Source organism: Panthera tigris, chromosome C1 (assembly GCF_018350195.1).
Source record: "Panthera tigris isolate Pti1 chromosome C1, P.tigris_Pti1_mat1.1, whole genome shotgun sequence".
NCBI classification, from domain to species: Eukaryota; Metazoa; Chordata; class Mammalia; order Carnivora; family Felidae; genus Panthera; species Panthera tigris.
In genome coordinates, this window is record NC_056667.1 from 104,937,859 (window position 1) to 104,957,557 (window position 19,699).

Sequence of the window (19,699 nt, forward strand, 5' to 3'; positions counted from 1 at the left end):
GACCTGGCCACGTCTGGAAAGAGGGTTGGGGTAGGTACTCTGTGAGAGCAGAAAGGACTAAATGAAAAGACAGGGGTGTGGGGAACACCAAGGGAGGGAGCTACCCCACCTCCTCCTAGTAACTTGAACCTCTCTGTCTGCTGATCCCCAGAGTATAAATAATCCCCTGATGAACTGGCAGTAACCCTTGGGGGTTAGCGCCAAGATTCCCACCCCAGAGCCCAAGGAAGGAGGCAGGCAGAGTGGACAGAAGGGCCTTTATTTACAGGAAGGGGGAGAGATGAGGATTTAAGCATTCAGGGCTTCCAGCTCTGGTTGGTAAAGGGAAAGGAAGTGTTATCTCTTTTTTTGCTGGCGACCTGTAACAGGGAACAGTAAACACAAGTCTTTCTTCCATCTCTTACTTCCTGCAGAGGTGCTCTTCTTTCCAGGTCCTTGAGGCCAGACTCATAAAGAGGTAGTGTCTTTGGCCAGCAAGCACGCCCACCCCACATTAACAAAACGAAATAAGACATGATGTGGCAAGTAAAAGTACCATGCTCCCAAACGGGTATGTCTAGCTCCTTTCATGCCTTTCTACATGTATACGTTTGGGGTCAGGGAGACTCTTCTATACTTTTTAGTCACTTAGGGGATTTAAACTTCACGTGCGAATATTGCTTTGGCTGTACCCCAAGCTATTAGTCCCTAAGTCAGGCTTCAGAAGGATCTACTTGCCCCCATACAGCATGTCTGCATTTACTCACGTAGTTCATTGTTCCGGGTCATGGCCTGGGCTGCCCGAGCACGTGGCCCCTGCTGTGTGAAGTGGTAGCCAAAGCGGACAATGGAGGGACACTGCTCGAGCACGGTGGCCATCTCCATCTCCACTGCATCGCCAGGCCACTGGCGCTGGGGGACGGAGAGGTGAACCCTGTCAGCCCCCCTCTCTGTGTTGTTCACCGCGCCATACCACCAACCCTTTGGGAGGTCGAAAAAGCTTGTTTCATCAGAAGGGGTGATAAGAGGTGCTGACCTTGGCTCCCCTCATAGAGACAACGAAGAGGTTTCAGACAAGATTGGTGAGATCCTGACCCAGTGGCAGCCTCAGGGAGGAGACTCGGTGAATATTAGTTGAATGACCAGGGGACCAGGGGAGGGAAAGCTCACCTGGTTGTCTACACGGAGCTCAGTGAGTGTGGCATTTTCCCGAACTGCCTTCAGCACAGCCATGAGCCCTGTGCTGCTAATGAAGTTGGATTCAATGTTCAGGCTCTGGAGGCTACGATTCTCACGCAACATGTCAGCCACCGCCTGGGTAGTAGGGACTTGGGTTAGGATTAGGGGACAGTTTCACAGATGACTGAGGAGAGAAAGAACAGGAGCAAGAGGGAAACACAGCTCTTTGAGAAGAGTCCTTGAGGAGCTGTAGGTGGGGAGAGAGGGAGATGGAAGAGAGCATAGGTCGTAGGGGAGGCAGGGAGGTTAAGTGTGTGGTGGAGTTGGTGGGGTGGTAGAGCAAGCTGTGGCTCTCCGAGAAGGTGATCTGAGGATTTCCGAGCTAAGAGCCATGGGACTGAGGGTAGGAGTCTCCATCAGGCCATCCTAAGATTACGTGATGGGAATAGCATCCCCAGCACAACCCCAACCCCTTATGACAGCCCTGGCAGGGATGCATGTCAAGGGGTGCATGTATGGGGAGGGGGCTGGGATTTCAAGTTGCCTTACATTGGCGATGGGGTCACCACTCCTTGTGGCCACCAGACTGAGGCTCCGGACATAGGTATTTGTCTTCATGGCCTCACACAACTCAGTTAGCATGGGTATTGGGATGTCCTGTCAGAGGAGAAGAGATGGTGGGCTAAGGGACCCACATATCTGGGACTCACATAGTTATCCCATTTATTATTTGGAACATAGATAGGGGTCAGATACCTGTATGTTATTGAGGTTCACCTCCTCCAGCTCCTTGTCATTGTTTCGAACGCTCTTTAGTATCTCCTCAATGTTTGTGGGATTTGGGGGCTCATCTGGCACCGGCTTGTACTTGTCAGGCTGCACCACACCTGGCGGGCAAGGGCCAGAAGGAAACCACGACATGTCCCCCACAACCTCCTCCCCATTGGTTCTCCCATTACTTCTGTACCATGTCCTCTCCATGATCCCCATTTCACCCTTCGCCACCTTTAATCAGACCTTGGGACTGCCTTCCCAAAGCCCTGGATGCCATGCTTCCAAACACTCACTGCTAATGCCTTCAGTGTTGCAGATTTCTCCGCTGCAGATGGCGTCATAGTATTGCTTGTTGCTCATCAGTGTGTACATGCCCAGAATTGCTGGAGAGAGTACGTAGAGGGGGGACAGGGAATGAGAAGAAGGAGTTTGTTCCAAATCCCCTCCCTTCTCATTCTGAATCTGTTGCAGTTTTTTAAAGCCTGACTTCTCCCCCCTCTTCCAAAGAGGTTCCCACTCTCCCTAGGTCCCAGGGTTTCCTTCTATGAACTGCTTAAGGTGGTAGTTTTTAAAACTTTGAGGGTAGGGGGGCACCCGGGTGGCTCCATCGGTTAAATGTCCAACTCTTGACTTCAGCTCAGGTCATGATTTCATGGTTCATGAGATTGAGCCCCGCATCGGGCTCTGCACTGACAGCACAGAGCCTGTTTGGGATTCTCTCTCTCCTTCTTTCTCTGTCCCTCCCCACCTCAAAATACATAAATAAACTTTAAAAAAATCAAACAAACAAGTTTGAGACAGGGCTAAGGGAAGGTCCCTAAGGAGCCCCTAGAGGGTAAGGGAGGGAAAAACAACAGTGTTTCACATTCAAAAAAAAAAGAGAAAAGAGTGAGGGAGTCTGTTAGACTTCCTCCTGTTTCCAGCCAGAATAGTTCTACTTTTATCTGCTTTATAATCCCTATAAACTTGTCTCTGAGATGTGAATGTATTAGATTAAAAAATGAATGAGTGAATACATAAGCAAAAACTTAAAACCATGACCTGAGGCTTTCTCTAACATTCATGTCCTGTTCAGGGCCTTCCTCACTAGTCCCATGGCCTGGCTAGAACTGCCCTGCCCTGGATCTCCCCACCCTCCCTAACCTTCCACTGCTGCCCACCTGCAATATCACACATTTCGGCGTCTGTGGCATGGGCCAATGCCTCTTCCAGTTCAGGCTCCAGAGTGATCTGCTCCTGTGCAGGAATTTCCCTCTTGGGCTGAATGTAGGGTTTCCCTGATGGGGAGATGAAGGGTGGCTCAGGTGGAGGTCATTCCTCCTACGATTCTTGTCTCTAGCTTCCTTCCTTTCCTTCTCCAGGAGGTGGAGTCTTGGGTCACTAGGGGCCACTGTAAGGCCCAAGTCCTCTACCAGCTCAGGACTCCTGGGTCCCCTAATCTCTCCTAAAAGCTGGAGAGTGAAAGAGGCATGTGTGTTTCAGGGTGGCCAGGTCCCTGGGCAGCTAGAAGCTGGAAGGTCAGAGGGAAGCTGGAGGGGGTGCACTTGAGAGATGACCATTGGGTTTTGGTAGGCATGGTTGTTAGTGTCTCCATACCCTTCTTCTCGCCTGTGAAGGGCACCAAGTCATCACGTTCTTTGACCTCTAGTGCCTGCTGTTCCAGATACTGCAAAAGGGCATCCCGGTCCAGTGGCCCCGTTGGGCTCTTCTTTGTCTGGTCACGTTGTCTTAGTCCAGCGGGCAGGAGCATGTTCTTCGGGATGAGTTTTGGGGAGGAAGTCAGACCTCTGATCTGGGGTACCTCCAGGGCTCCCTAAACATCTGCACACACCTTTTCCCTGGCCCTCTTGGGATTCCAAGCCCTGTAGGCAGCCCTGATCTCAGCCACCCGGGGCCCACCACCCCTTCCCCAATGCTCGGAGGCTGCCCCTGTTTCCTCGTTGGTTCCTTGTGCCAGAGCCCCTACCTCAGGGTCCATCTCCTGTAGCTCGCAGTCCAGCTGCTCCAGCTCCTCGGGGCTCAAGGTCTTTAGAATCTCATCTTCATCTATGTCTCTGTATTTCTCCAGTTCCTTCTGATACGATGACATGATGGCCCCACCCCCTCCCCACTCTGGTGCTCACGGAGCCTGGGGGGAATGGGGAAAGTGATTGGATGATGGAAAGATACACATGGACACAGCAGGACACAGATGAGCCAGGGGGCAGAACGATGAACTGGATGCCTTGGAGGCTAGAAATCTAGCTGGGCAGGGGAAGGTGGGGACTTATGTTGTTTAGTTAGAACCAGAGCTTCCTTCTTCCTGCTTCCCCAGCTTCAGCCACCCTGGATGGGGATCCCAGGCATCCAAGCGTGATTTGTCTGCCCATTGTGTGACAGAGAAATCCTGGCAACACCCTCCCTTATAACCTCGTCCGTCCATGCCTCTTGCCCAAGCACAGCTGCCAAGGGCCCTGCCAACACAACTGGCCCCAGGCCCAGTTCCTATTGAAAGGAAGGGGGGCATACAAAGAGTTTCAGGGAAATTCCTCTTCTCTTCCCCACGATCCAGTCTTTTTTCCTAAACTCGAAGAAAGCAAGGGGGAAAAGAGACAGTTCTCTTACCCTACCCCCATTTCCTCTTTTATTGTGGGGGAATCAAGATTTCACTTTCTATGTTTGCCAAAACTCTAAATCCTAAGGGAAAGCAAGGGCTCAGAGGAGCTGGGGGGAGTGCCAGGTTGGGGGAAGGGTGGTATGGTCTCAGGAGAAGGGGCTGAGTCCCCATAATTTGTCCCTGACTTTGGACGGGAAGGTGACACCGGACCAATGGGTGGGAAATACCTTCTAAATGCGATAAAGTTTCTCTAAAAACAGTGGGAAGATTAAACTTGCACAATCTCTTACAATACAGAAAATACACACAAGCTACACATACACACCATACTGAATATGAAAGATCCAGAAAGTGTGTGAGATATTTGCATGGACAATGTACACTATGGTTAAGGGATAGGACAGACAGTGGCAGAAACATACGCTGAGGGACGGAGACACTCCACATCATTCCCGAAAGGAGCCGCTCCTCTCCTCCCACCTCCCACCAGGCTCTGGTCCATAAGCCCCCTGCCTTCCCACCTACCAGTCCTGGTGGCCACCTCCCTTCTCACCTCCCCTTCTGTCGGTTGGTCTGTCAGTGCTACTGGAGCACTGTCCCCGTGGCAGGAAGAGCCCAGTGCCGGGGAGAGGGTGGGGGAACAGTGAGCTCAGCATTTTATTATTTTAGCTCTGGCCAGGTGGGGGGTGGTGGGAGATCACATATACACAGCCCCCATACCCTGCCCAGCCCTGAGAGCCTCTAGTGGCCACTCACAGCCATGGCACTTCCTTCCCTTCCTGCATGTAAGCCAGAGTCCTAGAAACTAGGGGAATCATGTCATTCCTACTTATTTGGTGTCTTGCTATATTCAAAGCAGTGAATATAAGGTGATATAAAGGGGAGTACAGGAATTTCGTTTGGAGGTCTAATTTAAAGGTGTTTATAATCCAGCTGGAGGAGTGAATACTTACAATTTAAAAAGGGCAGCTCATAATAAATGCTATTAAACAAAATAAAGACCCATATATACTCAGACATTCACAAAGACTTCTTGCTCCCAACTCAATGAGACACCAGACAATGGGGATCTTTCTCTTTTATTAGATTAAAAAACACAAATAAAACCAATAGGAACTGGGGGGAAAGAAAGATGGAAAAGGGCCAGGCAAAGGTCAGAGATGACCAAGAGGAGAACCAGGGAGAGGAAGGGGAACATTAAGAGCCCCAAGTCAGGGCAGGAAAGAGGTTTCTAAGGACTACTCCTCTCCTTATTTGATGACAATTTTCTGGCGCAAGGCTCGAGGCCCAGAGCCAGGGAGGGGCTCGGGAGGTGGCGGGCCAGGGCCCAGCGCTGAGGCCGTGGGCGGCAGTCCGTGGGCAGTGATGTACTTCTTATAGGCCTCACGGATGATCTTGAAGGCTCGAGCAGTGGCGTAGGGGATGTCTGTGACAGGGTCTCGGTACAGAGCTGGGCGATGGGTCACAGGGCAGACCTCCCGAACAGGGACCTTTGGGGGCCGCCCTTGGGGAAACCATTCCTCGAATGTCGCATCATCACTGAAAGTGATGAAGGTACGGGAGCAGCGAGCAGGAGGGACGATGGGTCCAGTGCCGGCACGGGGAGTCAGTGCAGAAGCTGTGGGAGCAGGATCCAGTCTGAGGGGAGAGACAGAGAAACACAAAAAGTCTGAGGAGAGAAAACAACAGACAAAGAGATAAGACAGGTGAGGAAAGAGAGGAAGGAGGCAGAATGACGGCAACAATCGGAGAGAATCTATTAAGTGACAGATGGGGAGAAGCAAGCTGTGCTGGGTGGGAAAACTGCTGAGAGAGGGGAGAGAGACTAAAAACAGAAAGAAACACAGCTGAGGGAAGAGGACCCTGAAGGACATCTGTGTATTGGAGAGCTGTGTGAGGAGAACTGAGGATGGCAGGGAGAAGGCTCTCTTCCCTTCTCCCCTGTGACGCACTCACCCTTCCACATCCACATTCTCTTCTTTAGGGCCTGGCTCCCCAACGAGCGGCACCGTCACCGAATGATAGGTGATTATGGGCCCAGGGCACTTCCGCTTCTTGTGCACCTGCTTCTTTTTGTCAGCCTCAAGCCGCTCATAGGTCTCTTCAGGGTCAAAGGGAGGAATGAGGGGGCGGTGAGTTCCCCCGTGCCCACACTCATGTCTGTCCTGTCTAGTCCCTGCCTGCCCAAGCCACTCACACCAATCCTCTGAGGCCCCCCTAGCACCTCCTAGTTCCGACATTCTTTGCTTGACCACCCCCCAACCCCCGACATCCTCTCCGCCCACCTCTCCCGTTCACTCAGCTCCTCACGCACTCAGACAGCAGGACTCTGGAGCTGGAAGGAACCCTTGGATGAGGAGCCTGTTTGCCCAAGCTGCCCTGTCCGCTCACTCCCAGCCACGGCAGCGCGCTGTGTCTTCAGGCATCTCTGGTCATTACAGAGTTCTCTCCTATTTCCAGCTGAAATATGTTGCCTGATGACACTGTTTCACCTTTTCAAGCTGTAAAGGACACAGGTCCAACCTGTCTTCTCCATGACAGTCCTTTACATAGTTGAAATTAGTATCCAGGTCTCTCCCTCCAGGCCGATCACAACACCCATTCCTTGAACCATTTCTCATAAAACATGGTTTTGAGACACACTCTCTTTTTGCTAACCCCTGTGCCTAGGACACTTCCATTACTGTACTTTTCACAGTCTATGGCAGAGGCCACATGCTGGCAGCTCCTCTAAGTGTTTTGTTTGATCTGTATTGTATTTTAGAGAAAATTTGAAAGAGTTACTGATGTTTGAAAATGAGGAAATTACGTTTAAATACAGAGATTTCTGGTCCTTCTTTTTTTTTTTTTTTTTTTTTTTTTTGAGAGAGTGGGCACATGTGCAAACGGGGAGAAAGGGCAGAGGGAAGGAGAGAGAATCTTAAGCAGGCTCCATGCTCAGCACAGAGCCAGACGCACGGCTTGATCCACAACCCTGGGATCATGACCTGAGCTGAAATCAAGAGTCAATCAACTGACTGAGCGGCCCAGGTGCCCCTCTGGTCCTTCTTAAAAAAATAACAAGGAGGGGTGCCTTGGTGGCTTAGGTTAAGCGTCCAACTTCAGCTCAGGTCACGATCTCACAGTTTGTGAGTTGGAGCCCTGCATCAGGCTTTGAGCTGATAGCTTAGAGCCTGGAGCCTGTTCGGATTCTGTGTCTCCCTCTCTCTCTGCCCCTCCCCCGGTCACATTCTGTCTCTGTCTCTCTCTCAAAAATAAACATAAAAAAAAAAAAATTAACAAGGAAATCGGGCAACCTGGCATCTGCGTTGTCACATGGCAACAACGAGCTGGGCAGAAGAACCAATCCTCCTTCTGAGCGCTCCTCTTATTCGCCACAGTCCCGTCTGGACAGTGACACTGCTCTATGGTAGTTCATCGCTGATACACAGGTCTCCTCCTGAAGGGCAGTGACTGTGACTCATGTTACCTACATATTATCAGGGCCATGCGGTGTGCCACCCATTACAGGCACTCAACAAGTATTTGTTAACGTTCAGTAGGGCAAAATATTCCTGATCCCTTTCCTCTGAATGAACTCCAAATTTCTGTTTCTTAAGTGCGCATCCAATCTTCTAGATAAAGTCTGACCAGAAAAGTGTGCTCTGGAAACCCCACCAATGATTTAGCCTCTCTCGTACTTGGAATTCTGGTTGGTAATGTTGCTTTCTTTCCCTTCTGCCAACCTTCCAACACTTCCCCTTTCAAACACTTCCCTGTACCTTCTGGAACTCCTGCTCTATAACCAGCCAACTCATCTATGTCCTCAAGTTTCTCACTGTGAATTCCTTCCACAACTTGTCTTCCTGGAAGCCTGTCATCCCAAGGCCACTGCTCTCCCTGCAGCCCTCTGGTGGAGGTCTCTCGTCCTGCCACCTCCCATGCAGGGTGTGCCTGGGTCCTGTTGAGCCCACACTGCAACTTTAGACCACTGCTTCTCTCCCCACGCGCAAACCCACTTCTCTCTGGAGACTTATGCCACCAGGCTAGATCATGTTTCTTTCCTGTCATGCTCACTCCCTCACTCTCTGAAGACTTCAGCAATGCTTTCCACTGTTCCTCTCCACTCAACTCTTCTCATCCTTCATCACCCTGGTGACCTCAAAGTGCACATGGGTAGCCCCTTCAACATCCCATCCCCACAGTTTACGGATCTCATCTTCCTGTCCGTGACACATTTGTTGCTCCATTCCACTATGGCTACAGCCGGGAACTGCCCCAGCTCTGAAATACTAAAAATCACACATCCCAGGCTCTGGCCGCAACATCCTATGCTTTGGATGTTTTGCTCCACAATTCTAGATATCCTCTGTCCTTTATACCTCCCATACATGGATCTCTCCTCATTCTATCTGGCACCCCCCTCCAGTCTTCATTGTTCTTTTTTTTCTTCCAGTTTCCTTTTTAAATCAAGGTTAGGTTCCTCAACCTATCATTTCAGTCACTCTCATCAATCTACACTCCCTGGTCCAGACCTGGATTGCTGAGTGCTCCTGGAAAAATACTACACAACAGGCTAGACTGGAACCACCATGAATGCATGTTCCCCAAATTCAACAGACTCCCCCAACACCAGCAGATAATTCTATCTCAACTATTTCTTTTCTTTCTTCTTCTTCTTATTACTTTTTTTTAGGGAGAGAGAAGATGTGCGTGCAGTGGAGAAGAGGCGAGGGAGAGAGAGAATTTAAGCAGGCTCCATGCTCAGCACAGAGCTTGACACGGGGCGCGATCTCACAACCCTGGGATCATGATCGGAGCTTAAATCGAGAATCAGATGCTCAACCGACTGAGCCACCCAGGCGCCCCTGAACTACTTCAAGCACATTTCACTATCTTCAAGCTTCCAACTCTATGCCCAACACCTGACAGGTGATAGTGCCTAAAAGACATCAGATGAGACCCACTCCAATGTCCTGCTATGGGTTTATAAACCTCCAACTACAAGCCATCCTTCCTTCCTCCTCCATAATTTAGGCCAATTCTTCCACCTGTACTCTAGCTACCCCACTCCCCCCACATCTCACTTCTCCAAAAACCCACCCTATTAACTATCCTTTCTTTCTTCTCTGTCATTAAACTTTCAGTTGCTTCTCACCAAAGACAAGAGTTCCTCTAATCTTAGATAAAACAAACAAGGAAAACTGTACATTGACCCCAGATCCTATAGGTTTTACTCCTTAAACCACCCTTCACAGCCAAGCTCTATAAGTTTGGCTCCCCAGCTGGCTTCAAAATGGTGTAGTCTCCAAAAAGTGTTCCCTAAGTTCATCTGACCTCCTTGTCATCAAAACAAATGGACACTTCACAGTTCTCCTCTTGAGTAGCATTTCTGCAGCATTCAGCAGAGACTCTCTCTCAAACATTTTCTTTCCTTGGTGTTCTTTTTCTTTTTTTAATATTTATTTATTTATTTGGGGGGGAGGGAAGGGCAGAGAGAGAGGGAAGGAAAGAATCCCAAGCAGGCTCTGCGCTGACAGTGTGGGGCTCAAACCCACGAACTGTGAGATCATGACACGAGCCGAAACCAAGAGGCAGACACTTAACTGACTGACCACCCAAGTGCCCCTCCTTGGCATTCTTAAGATAAATTCTCCTGAAGTTCTCCAAATCCTGGCCACTGCTAAGCTCCTCTTGTACATCTGCAGGGTTCTCTTCGGCCTGTCTTCTCTTCCCCATGCTTTCTCCCTGGGTGATCTGATCCACTCCAATCTCATCAATGCTATCCATACTCTACAGACTTCCAAATTTCTGTTTCCAGCCTAGATCTCTTGTCCAAGCCCAGATGTGTACACTGAACTCTCAGCACTGCATGGACAACTCAAAAACTCCTCGAATTCAACATGTTCAAAAATGAACTTCTTGTCCCCCCTGCAGAACCTGCTTCTGCAGGGTCTCCGATGTCAGCTACTGGTACAAGAAGCCCGGGTGTTACCCTCCTTACAGTGGCCCAAACCAACCAATGTGGTCAAAGGATGAGGACTGTAATTACAGTGACATCAAGGTCACCTCACTGTTTGTGATGGTTCTCAGTCATTTCTGTTTTGAGGGATAGCTACTGTTTGAAAGTACTGAATTACCATCAAAGATTAAATATTCAATGTTAAAGTCACCATAACAAAACAGGAAAACAAACCCTGAAGATGTTGCAACTGAAGTAAATCTTTTCTCAATCATTGTGTTCTTTTGCAGTTATCTACATTTGAGAAATATAAAAGTAGAATGGGATGGGTCCCAGATATTCTGCATAAACAATACTCAACTCCACATTTGGGCTATCCATGTTTAATCATATGTGTTTGACCAAAAATAAAAGATTCAGAGAGAGAAAGATTCGACGGGGGTTGGGGGAGAAAGACAGAGAGAACAAAGCACATATTATAGGTGATTGTATGTGTTATTTCACTCAATAGAAGTATGCCCCAGATCGAGCATGTGACAGGATGTGTATAACCTGCCATTCCCTCGTGTACCTCTCATGATTTGCAACTCTCAACGCCCTATAAAGAAATATATGTTTTGTACAATATATTACTTTATGTGACAGTGTACTCGGCACATAAACTGAAGGGATTTTAAAGAATTTTGACTTTAGCTCATCTCATGGACTAATTCTGGCGAATTTCTAATTTTCATGATTATCATTAAAGGAGGCATTATCACCCCACCTTGTGAACCAGGACAGCAAGATGCAAGTAGGTTAAGCAATCTGTCAGCAGTCTTACAAGCAACTGAACGGCAGAACTAGGATTTGAACTCAGTTCTATTCGATTCTTATTTTATACAAACACACTTTTTCTTCAATGTAACTTGTTCTTTAGAGCCCAGCTAACTGCCTCACTCCTTGCTCCTAATCCCTCACTCTCCCCATTTCCTTCCTCTGATTCCCTTCTTCTGGATCTTCAACCCCCCCCTAGCTCTTCAGGCCCTTCAGTCTCCGTTTTTCTAAGGTTCCCCCTCCCTCTGCCCACTAGTCTCAAAACCAGACTGACCTAGTGAACGTAAGTTGAGCTCCTCTGTGATCTTGGCCTCTCTTAGCAGCTCCTCCTGGGTCAGTGGCCGCTCACAATGGGGCCCCTTTCGCCGCCGTGACTGTCCCTGCCTCTCCTGTACCCGAAGAAATGTCTGTCTTGTATGCTCAGCTGTAGACTGACGCATGGACTTCCGACCTGGGGAAGAAGTCAGAGAGGAAGAAATCTTTGAATTCATGTCCACCTCCTTTATTTTTAATTTTAAAACTTATTTGGAAATCATTTCAAACTTACAAAAAAGTTGTAAGAGGAGTCCACAGAAAGTACCTATGTATCCTTTACCCAGATCACTTCCTGTTAACCTTTTGCCCCATTTGCATCGCGTGTGTTTTCCCGAATGATTAAGTTGCACACATCTTAGTTCTCGACCCTAAATACTTCACTGTAGATTTCCTAAGAATAAGGGCTTCCCTTATATAACCATAGTACAGTTGTCAACTTCAGTTAACTTGCCATGAATACAATACTTTTTCATTATGTTCTGATTGACCCAATTGACCCAATTGTCAATTGACCCAAACATCTCCACACTCACTGTCAGAGCCATCATCCTGTAGTTCTAATGGCAGCAGTGCTTTCTCTTCTCGGGCCTTCTGAGAGCTACCAGCTGGAGTGCTGACCTTTCGAGGCCTCAAGCTCTTGAGAGGCTCCTGGGAACAGATTGGAATCAGATACCATGGAACAGAAGTAATACGGAGAAAGATGAGGATTTTAAGAGAAAACTAGTCCTGTGGGAAATAGGACTGGCATGGGGAGTCCTGTGACCTTATGAAGGGCAGAAGAGAAATTATGGGAAATTACAGGAGTCCAAGAAAACCAGGATACCCCTGCACCTTATATGCTTTGGTGACTACTCGGCGCTTCCTTCTAGGCTCTTCTGCTTCTCCATCACTGGATGGTTCATCCCCTTCATCAATGTCAAAGTCAGAGTCCACTTCATCCTCTGTGTCTGACTGGTCCCCTTGATATTCATCATCTCCAGATTCCTGAGGATATAAGGAGAGAAGGTTCTCACTGTCACTAGAGTCATCAGTGCCCCTCCAGGTACAGAATCTCTTTGGTTTCTTGGTAAGAGCTGCCCCATTCTCCTTCCCAACCCAGCTCTTCAATTTCCTTAGGCAAGAAGCTCTTCTAGTTAATGGCCTTTGGCTCCAACACCACCTCTTTCGGCAGTCATTAACTGCCCTTTACCCATAGCACACAGCGTTAAGTCCTGGGATACAGAAAGGATTTGGTTTGGTCTTTACCTTCAGGGGTCTCACAGTCAGGCAGAGGACAGGATATAATTATAAAAGGAAGTTTAAATACAAGACAACATATAAGGTATCAAATGTTACTAAAGTGTTATAGGAGCTCAAAGGAAGGCCCACTTGCTATAGATTGGTCATCTGGGAGGGTCTAAACTTTAGACTTTATTCCTTTAGAGCAGGGGTTGGCAAACTTTTTCTGTGAAGGGCTAAAACAGAACAGGTAGCGGGCCAGATTTGGTCATCACGTCACAGTTTGCTGAGACTCTAAAGAACAAAGAGAACTTGAGCCATGGTTTAAGATACTGGTAGTGTTTTGGGGCGCCTTGGAGGCTCCGTCAGTTAAGCGTCTGACTCCTGATTTCAGTTCAGGTCATGATTTCACAGTTTGTAAGATCGAGTCCCACTTTGGCCTCCATGCTGACAGCGCAGAGCCTGCTTGGGATTCTCTTTCTCTCTCTGCCCCTCTCCCATATGCACTCTCTTTCTCAAAATAAATAAACTTACAAAATAAAATAGGGACGCCTGGGTAGCTCAGTCGGTTGAGCCTCCGACTTTGGCTCAGGTCATGATCTCACAGTCTGTGGGTTCGAGCCCCATGTCGGGCTCTGTGCTGACAGCTCAGAGCCTGGAGCCTGCTTCAGATTCTGTGTCTCCCTCTCTCTCTGACCCTCCCCTGTTCATTCTCTGTCTCTCTCTGTCTCAAAAATAAATAAACATTAAAAAAAATTTTTTTTAATAATAAAATAAAATAAAATAAGATAAAATAAAACGTGGGTAGTGTTTAGACAGCCAAGAGGGCAGAGGTAACATGGGTAGATGGAACAGCAAGAACAAAGATGCAGAAGCAGGAATGTGCATAGCCTATTTATAGAATAAAGATTTAGACCTAAGTAAAGCAGAAAGTTTTTCTTGGGCAAGAAATCTTCCTAGCTGATTGCCTTTGACTCCAGCACAGCCTTCTTCCAACATTTCCTGACTGCCCTATAAGGCTCTAAGACTTGAAAAGGTTGCATTCAGTCTACAGAGAGACTTACATTATCAGGCTAATAAACTCATGAGTTTAATTTGCAGGCCAAGGATTCTCAATCCTCTCCCTCTCCTTGCTTTTTCCAGTACTGATAATCATTGCTGAGGTAAACTAAAGTTACTGAGAAATAGGTCTCATTCCTCAGGTGTGTTGGAACAGAAAAATAATTGGGTACAAGTACTAGTAATGGGGAGCCAATGAAGACTTGGGGAGATAGGAAGACTGTATACAAGGAGTGTTTCAGAAAGTTCTGAAGATGGTTAGCTGAGTGGAGTAGAGAACATGGGGCCTAGAATTGAAATTGAGAGAGTGCAGGTTAAGTCTAGAACGGCAGCCCCATTAAAAAGTAAAGGGAAAAATACACTTGGGGGCAGGGGAGTCAACTGGGCGGGGTGGCATCTCAAACATGTGGCTCTCTCTTCAATCAATGATGTAGACCAACAGGCTAATCTTGGTACATATGCTGCCAAAGCAAGCAAATAGCACAGAGAGTTGACACTCCAAGCTAGCCAGAGTTCAATCTTGCACTGATGACCATCATTTCCTCCCAACTGATGTTTGTGAAAGACAGCCTGGGAACACATTAATCCCCTCAGCTTTAACCTGGTATTAAGTCATCTCACCAGAGAATAGTAGTTCAACTACACATTAGCTTAGTATCCAATCAAAATACTTTCATTAAGTTAGGGATTTACTACCATTCCTTTGGCCCTTATTGAGGGTCATTAATAGACATGACTAGATAAGAGAATATTTCTACATCATCTGCCGAAACCCTGTTAGTTTATACATCTTATATAAGGATTAAATTCCTAGAATTTAGCGTTGAATAAGTTTTTCTCTTTTAAAGAATGTATATGCTTCTTTCTTACTGAAAAAAGAAATTCAGGGTTTGGCTGCCAGGAAGCTCACAGCTAAATTTAGTATCAATTGCTATTACCATTTTAGCCAAGGCTCCTGGTACAATTACTTCTGATCTGTCTCTATTTTTACTGTTCCTACTTTTTGTTTATATAGTAAGCCTCCTTTAATCCTTTTTGGAAGCATGAAGGGTACATATTAAATAACGACTCGTAAAATGACAGGAATAGGAAAATGGCCTTTGGGGGAGGGAAGAGAACATTCTATTTTAAACTATAGCTGTGTAAGTAATGACTCCCAATCAGTCATCAAGTCCTGTGGATTCAATTTCCTTAATGTGTCTTGAAACCTATTGCCCATGTTTCTCTACTCCCACTGCCTCTTTCATTCTCTTCATTAGAGTGAGGTTTCTAGAGTACAAATTTGGGGGCGCCTGGGTGGCTCAGTCAGTTAAGCAACCAACTCCCACGCAGGTCATGATCTTGCGGTTTGTGGGTTCAAGGCCTGCATTGGGCTGTGCTGATAGGTCAGAGCCTGGAGCCTGCTTTGGATTCTGTGTCCACCTCTCTCTCAGCCCCTTCCCTGCTCACACTGTCTTTTTCTCTCTCAAAAATAAACAAACATTAAATAAATTTAAAAATATTCTGTGTCTCCCTGTCTTTCTGCCCCTTCCCCGCTCGTACTCTCTCTCTAAAATAAACATTAAAAACTATATACAGATTTGATCATGTACTTTGATGAATCTTCTCAGTCCTCTGGATGAAGAGCAAACTCCTTAACATGGTTCACAAGGCCCAACATGATCTGGCCCACGCCTACTCTCTCCAGCCTTACCAATCTTTATTCTCTTTCAAGGTCTGGAGAATGAGAGTAGACATGCAGGCTCCAGACCCAGACTCAGTACCTTTACACATCTGCTCCACCCCCTCAGTGGGCTAACCTTTCTCCTTACCCTGCTCTCAGCCCTACTGCTGTACATACAGCCACAGCTTACTTTTCATACTGTCCTAAGTTTAAACATCGTGTCCCCCAGGATGCCCATCCCCACCAATGACTCTGGCTCCCACATGTTACCACAGCACCCTATCCTTACCACTTATTTTACTCCTTATCACACAGTATTTCAACTGTTAATTCAGCTGCTTCCCCCATTGGGGTCTGGTATAGGTAAGAAAAAGTGTTCTTAATACTCTCTGCTTCCTTATAACCTGTCACAGTAGTTGGTTTGCCCTAGCTTCTCAACGGTTATTTTAAGAATGGACAGATTCAATCAATACAAGTGCCAATCCAATCCAGACCCTAGCCCAGGCACTAGACGTATTCTGTTGAACAAAACAGACCATCTCTAACCTTACAGAGTTTACAACCTAATAGGAAAGTATAAACAAGTAGGCAAACCAAATCTAATTACAATTTGAAATGTATACTATGAAGGAAATAAATGGGACACTTTTTATAGCAAAGAAGGGTTATCGAAGGAAACACTTACATTGAGACTTGAAAGCTGGAAAAAGCATAGGCTAAGCTCCTCTATTTTTTCTTTTTTGAAAAGAGATTCCTTTCTATACCTCTGGTGAAGAACCATACCGTGGGCCCACGACTATATACCGCGTGGCTGCGAGAAGCTCGCGTTACGTTAGACGTCAAGAGTGTGGTGAAAACAGGCAACTAGAAAAGTACACTGTCGGTTTCTGCCATACTCTGGGGTGCCTCCGGAAACCCTACCATCCCCGACCCCTCCAACCCCATCTAGGGCTCTACCTTCTAGTACTCCATTTTAAACCCCCGCCACCCCCGACTCTCCCACCCCGTCGCGAGTATCAGCTACCAGGGCTCCACTCCATTCCCCGCCCCCTTCTTTGTCCGAGGTTTCTCCCTTCAGGACTCCCTTTAGCTTCCTCCCCTCCCTCTTCCTGGACCCAGCTCTTGCCTCTGTGAAACCCCCATAAGTCGTCTGGTAGAACTCATCTTCCTCCTCTGCCTCCAGGAGGCCAGAAAGCCGGTTCCCCGCGGTCTTCCGGGGGGCCCGGCCCCCAGCCAAACTCATACCGCCTACCGAGACTGCGCCGCGATCAGAGGCCCCTCACCCAGCGCGGGTAGCGGAACTCGGCGCTCGACACCACTACCTGCGGGTGGTAGGCGGTGGCGGAAGCCAGTAGTCTACAGGCAGAGGTAGCAGAGCTTCGAGAGGCTCCTAGTCCCTTCAGCCGCGCCTTCCTCACTCTGCAGCCCCGCCCACCGGGAACGCGGAGACGACCGAGCTCCCCGTTCCAGTACGCGCGGACCTGGACTGTGGAACGATTGGGCTCGGTGACTCCAGGAGTCCTACTACCCTAAGTCCAGAATTTAGGAGTCAACAAACTTTCACTTAGAAGAGGTCAGTCTTCTACCTCTGCTCCAGTCCATTTTCCATTCTGCTTCTAGTAGGAACCTTTCTAAAAACCCAGACTTTGTCACTCTTCTACTCGAAGATGTTTAATGACTCCCTATCATCTACGGGTTAAAGTCCAAAATCCTTGAGGCAGAATAGTAGTGTGTTTTAAGAGCATAGCTTTAGAGCCAGCCATACCTGAGTTTGAGTTTAAGATCTTTTAGCTGTGTGACTTTGGACAAGTTGCTGAATCTCAGTTTTCATCTGTAAACTGGAACTAGGGACGCCGGCTGGCGCAGTGGGTAGAGCACGCGACTCCTGATATCAGGGTCTTGAGTTCAAGCCCCACGTTGGGCGTGGAACCTACTTAAGAAAATAACAAGGTGGGACGAATAATACTTATATTTTAAAGTTGTTGCAAAGATTAAGAGATATTAATCTTGTAAACTGCTTAGCACAGGATTTAGTAAGCACATATGGTTAGTAGGTGCTAACTACTATTAACATGGCATTCAAGATCCTTCATAGTTTGGCCTCTCCCTACCTTTACAGCTTCACCTCCTGCCTCATTGTCCTATTCTAGTATCACTTTTCAATTCTTCGTCGTGCCTGCCTGCTTTTCCTTCTTAGGATTCTTTTCCTTACTTGTCTACCTGGCCAAATTCTGGCTCTATAAGACAGTAAAGTCTTCTACAGTCGCCAATCTCTCTTCCTGGCACAGTTTCCATAAACACGGAGGTCATGCCGCCTTGATTCTCTGGAATACTTCCAATATCAAATAGTCTGTGGTATTGTCAAGACCCTGTATCAACTTCTATCAACTTCTCTTCCTATCTTGTATTCTGAGAGTATGATTGTCAACCCATAGCACTTGTACATACTTTATGAATGGCAGCTATTACATTTTACTCTAATGATTTATGGGTCTGCCTCTCTCATTAGTCTGTGATCTTTCTGAGGGCGAGGACTTTATCTTCACCTGCGTATACCAGGAACTCTCATGGTGCCTAGGACATTGTTGGGGCTAAATAATGTCAATTCAGTGAATGAATTAATGAATGACAATTGAATGAATAAGGTACTCATCCTCTTATTTTGTGTCTACGTTGATCTTGCTTGCCCCTAGCCCCCTCCATTCTGACCTTAGGGACTATTCTAAGATATGATAAAATCTGTGTGTGTGTGCATGTGTGTGCACACTCACATATTTCTGTCAAATCTGTATACGTGGACCTATTTTGAAATCACCAGATTGCTCTACTTTTCCAAAATATATATTGGTGAACTCCTTTTTCAATTTTCTTGGGGCACCAAGCCAACATGTCCTGCTTTGCCTCTGCCTCCACACCCTGCCACGTCACCCCAGGTCTTCTATGCCAGGAATGTTACTGGGGAAGAGTGGCTCTGTGACTCAGAGGACACCCCAGGGATTGAGTGGGAGTGGAGGCAGAGATAATGTAAAGGGGGAAAAGATGAGAGACACCCTGGCCCCACTTTTTGAATTTTGCTTTCATTCCTTCATATATTCAGGAGACATGTATTATGCACCTACTTTGTGCCAGGCACAAAGATGCTTGAGATATAAAATGCTTGAGATATGAAAATGGGTAAGATGTAATCTTTGCCCTGAAATATTCAGTCTTGTGAGGAAGACAACAAGTAAACAGACTGACATAGTACCATGTAGTAGGAGTAATAGCAGCCATTTTCTGGTACATAAAGAGAAACAAAGACCCCTAAGAAGCTACAAAACAGGGATCTCTTCTTTTCAGGAGGGCTGAAATCAAATTCATAGATCAAATCCCAGGGAGAAGATCCCTCTATTTGACCTACTGCCTGTGTGAGTCAGGGCTTTATTGGTCTATTTCCAATTTTTAAATCAGAAACAGCTTTATTTCTACACCAGCTGATTTCTAAAATAACTCAGGAAATGGTAGCAACTCCATGCCTTTTATGGACACAAGTATAATTTATTCAATAAATATTTATTTGACCTATGAGCCAAATCCTGTGCTAGACAGTGTGCTCCCACCTGTCTAGTTCCTGTACTGTTAGTTGGGTGGAGGGGTATATGTATAGGCAACCGTAAAATACTTCAGTGTCGTTCAATTCCATTGCTATTGAATGAAATGGCAAATCATGTAGTTTGTCTACCTTCGGTACCCAATGGAATATGAATAATCCAGCAAGTGGCAGCAGGGAAACAATTATTTCTATCTTGAGAGAGGGGTAGAAGGCAGAGGTAAATAGGCAGTGGTAGTCTCTGGACTTCATGGTCCCAGGTTCCCTTTCGAGGACCCGGAAGACATCCGGATAGAGGATAACCAGGCCATCTTGGGGGCTGCAAACCAAGACCCCCCCCCACACACACACAATTTCTCTTCATTTATTAATTTCACAAATAATTATTGAGCCGCTACCATGTACAGGCTCACAAGATGGGAGGAGCTGGAGATACAAGAGTGAAACAGTCTTTGCTTTTCAGCAGCTTACAGTCCGATCAGTCTTCAGCTCCCCATCTGGTTTTCACAATCTCCAGGGTACTTTATTAATCCGAACGCTAGACTAGAATGGGGAATTTCTCTGTGCAGT

At 47.1% G+C, this 19,699-nt stretch overlaps 3 protein-coding genes across 3 annotated transcripts in view; 1 reads left to right on the forward strand and 2 right to left on the reverse strand.

Annotated features, from left to right (window-relative positions):
• Positions 1-281: 281 nt before the first annotated feature.
• TMOD4 (tropomodulin 4) lies at positions 282-4,568 on the reverse strand. Its single transcript, XM_007088105.2, has 9 exons — positions 3,899-4,568; positions 3,529-3,685; positions 3,093-3,209; positions 2,226-2,315; positions 1,915-2,045; positions 1,708-1,815; positions 1,150-1,293; positions 747-891; positions 282-359 (listed from the first exon to the last, which is right to left on the reverse strand). The coding sequence occupies exons 1-9, from the start codon at positions 4,019-4,021 to the stop codon at positions 337-339; spliced, it is 1,038 nt and encodes a 345-aa protein (XP_007088167.1). The 5' UTR covers positions 4,022-4,568; the 3' UTR covers positions 282-336.
• A 1,000-nt stretch (positions 4,569-5,568) lies between these two features.
• Positions 5,569-16,868, reverse strand: VPS72 (vacuolar protein sorting 72 homolog). The gene is made up of 6 exons (XM_007088107.3): positions 16,667-16,868; positions 12,432-12,584; positions 12,134-12,248; positions 11,560-11,736; positions 6,485-6,629; positions 5,569-6,166 (listed from the first exon to the last, which is right to left on the reverse strand). Exons 1-6 carry the CDS (start codon positions 16,781-16,783, stop codon positions 5,779-5,781), a joined length of 1,095 nt encoding a protein of 364 aa, XP_007088169.1. The 5' UTR covers positions 16,784-16,868; the 3' UTR covers positions 5,569-5,778.
• Positions 16,869-16,985: 117 nt separating this feature from the next.
• PIP5K1A (phosphatidylinositol-4-phosphate 5-kinase type 1 alpha) overlaps positions 16,986-19,699 on the forward strand; it is a 38,228-nt gene continuing 35,514 nt past the window's right edge. Inside the window, exon 1 of the mRNA XM_042994094.1 lies at positions 16,986-17,113. The gene's annotated coding sequence lies outside the window, so the exon portion shown is untranslated. The remainder of the gene's footprint in view (positions 17,114-19,699) is intronic.

Coding starts and splice junctions, on each gene's coding strand:
- VPS72 (XM_007088107.3), bottom strand. CDS start 16,783: ATGAGTTTGGCTGGGGGCCGGGCCCCCCGGAAGACCGCGGGGAACCGG. Junction 12,585..16,666: donor CTTATGGGGGTTTCACAGAG/GCAAGAGCTGGG, acceptor TTATATCCTCAG/GAATCTGGAGATGATGAATA. Junction 6,167..6,484: donor GAGAATGTGGATGTGGAAGG/GTGAGTGCGTCA, acceptor CTCTCCCCTCAG/ACTGGATCCTGCTCCCACAG.
- TMOD4 (XM_007088105.2), bottom strand. CDS start 4,021: ATGTCATCGTATCAGAAGGAACTGGAGAAATACAGAGACATAGATGAA. Junction 3,210..3,528: donor CTTCACAGGCGAGAAGAAGG/GTATGGAGACAC, acceptor TCTCCCCATCAG/GGAAACCCTACATTCAGCCC. Junction 2,046..2,225: donor CAACACTGAAGGCATTAGCA/GTGAGTGTTTGG, acceptor CTTGCCCGCCAG/GTGTGGTGCAGCCTGACAAG.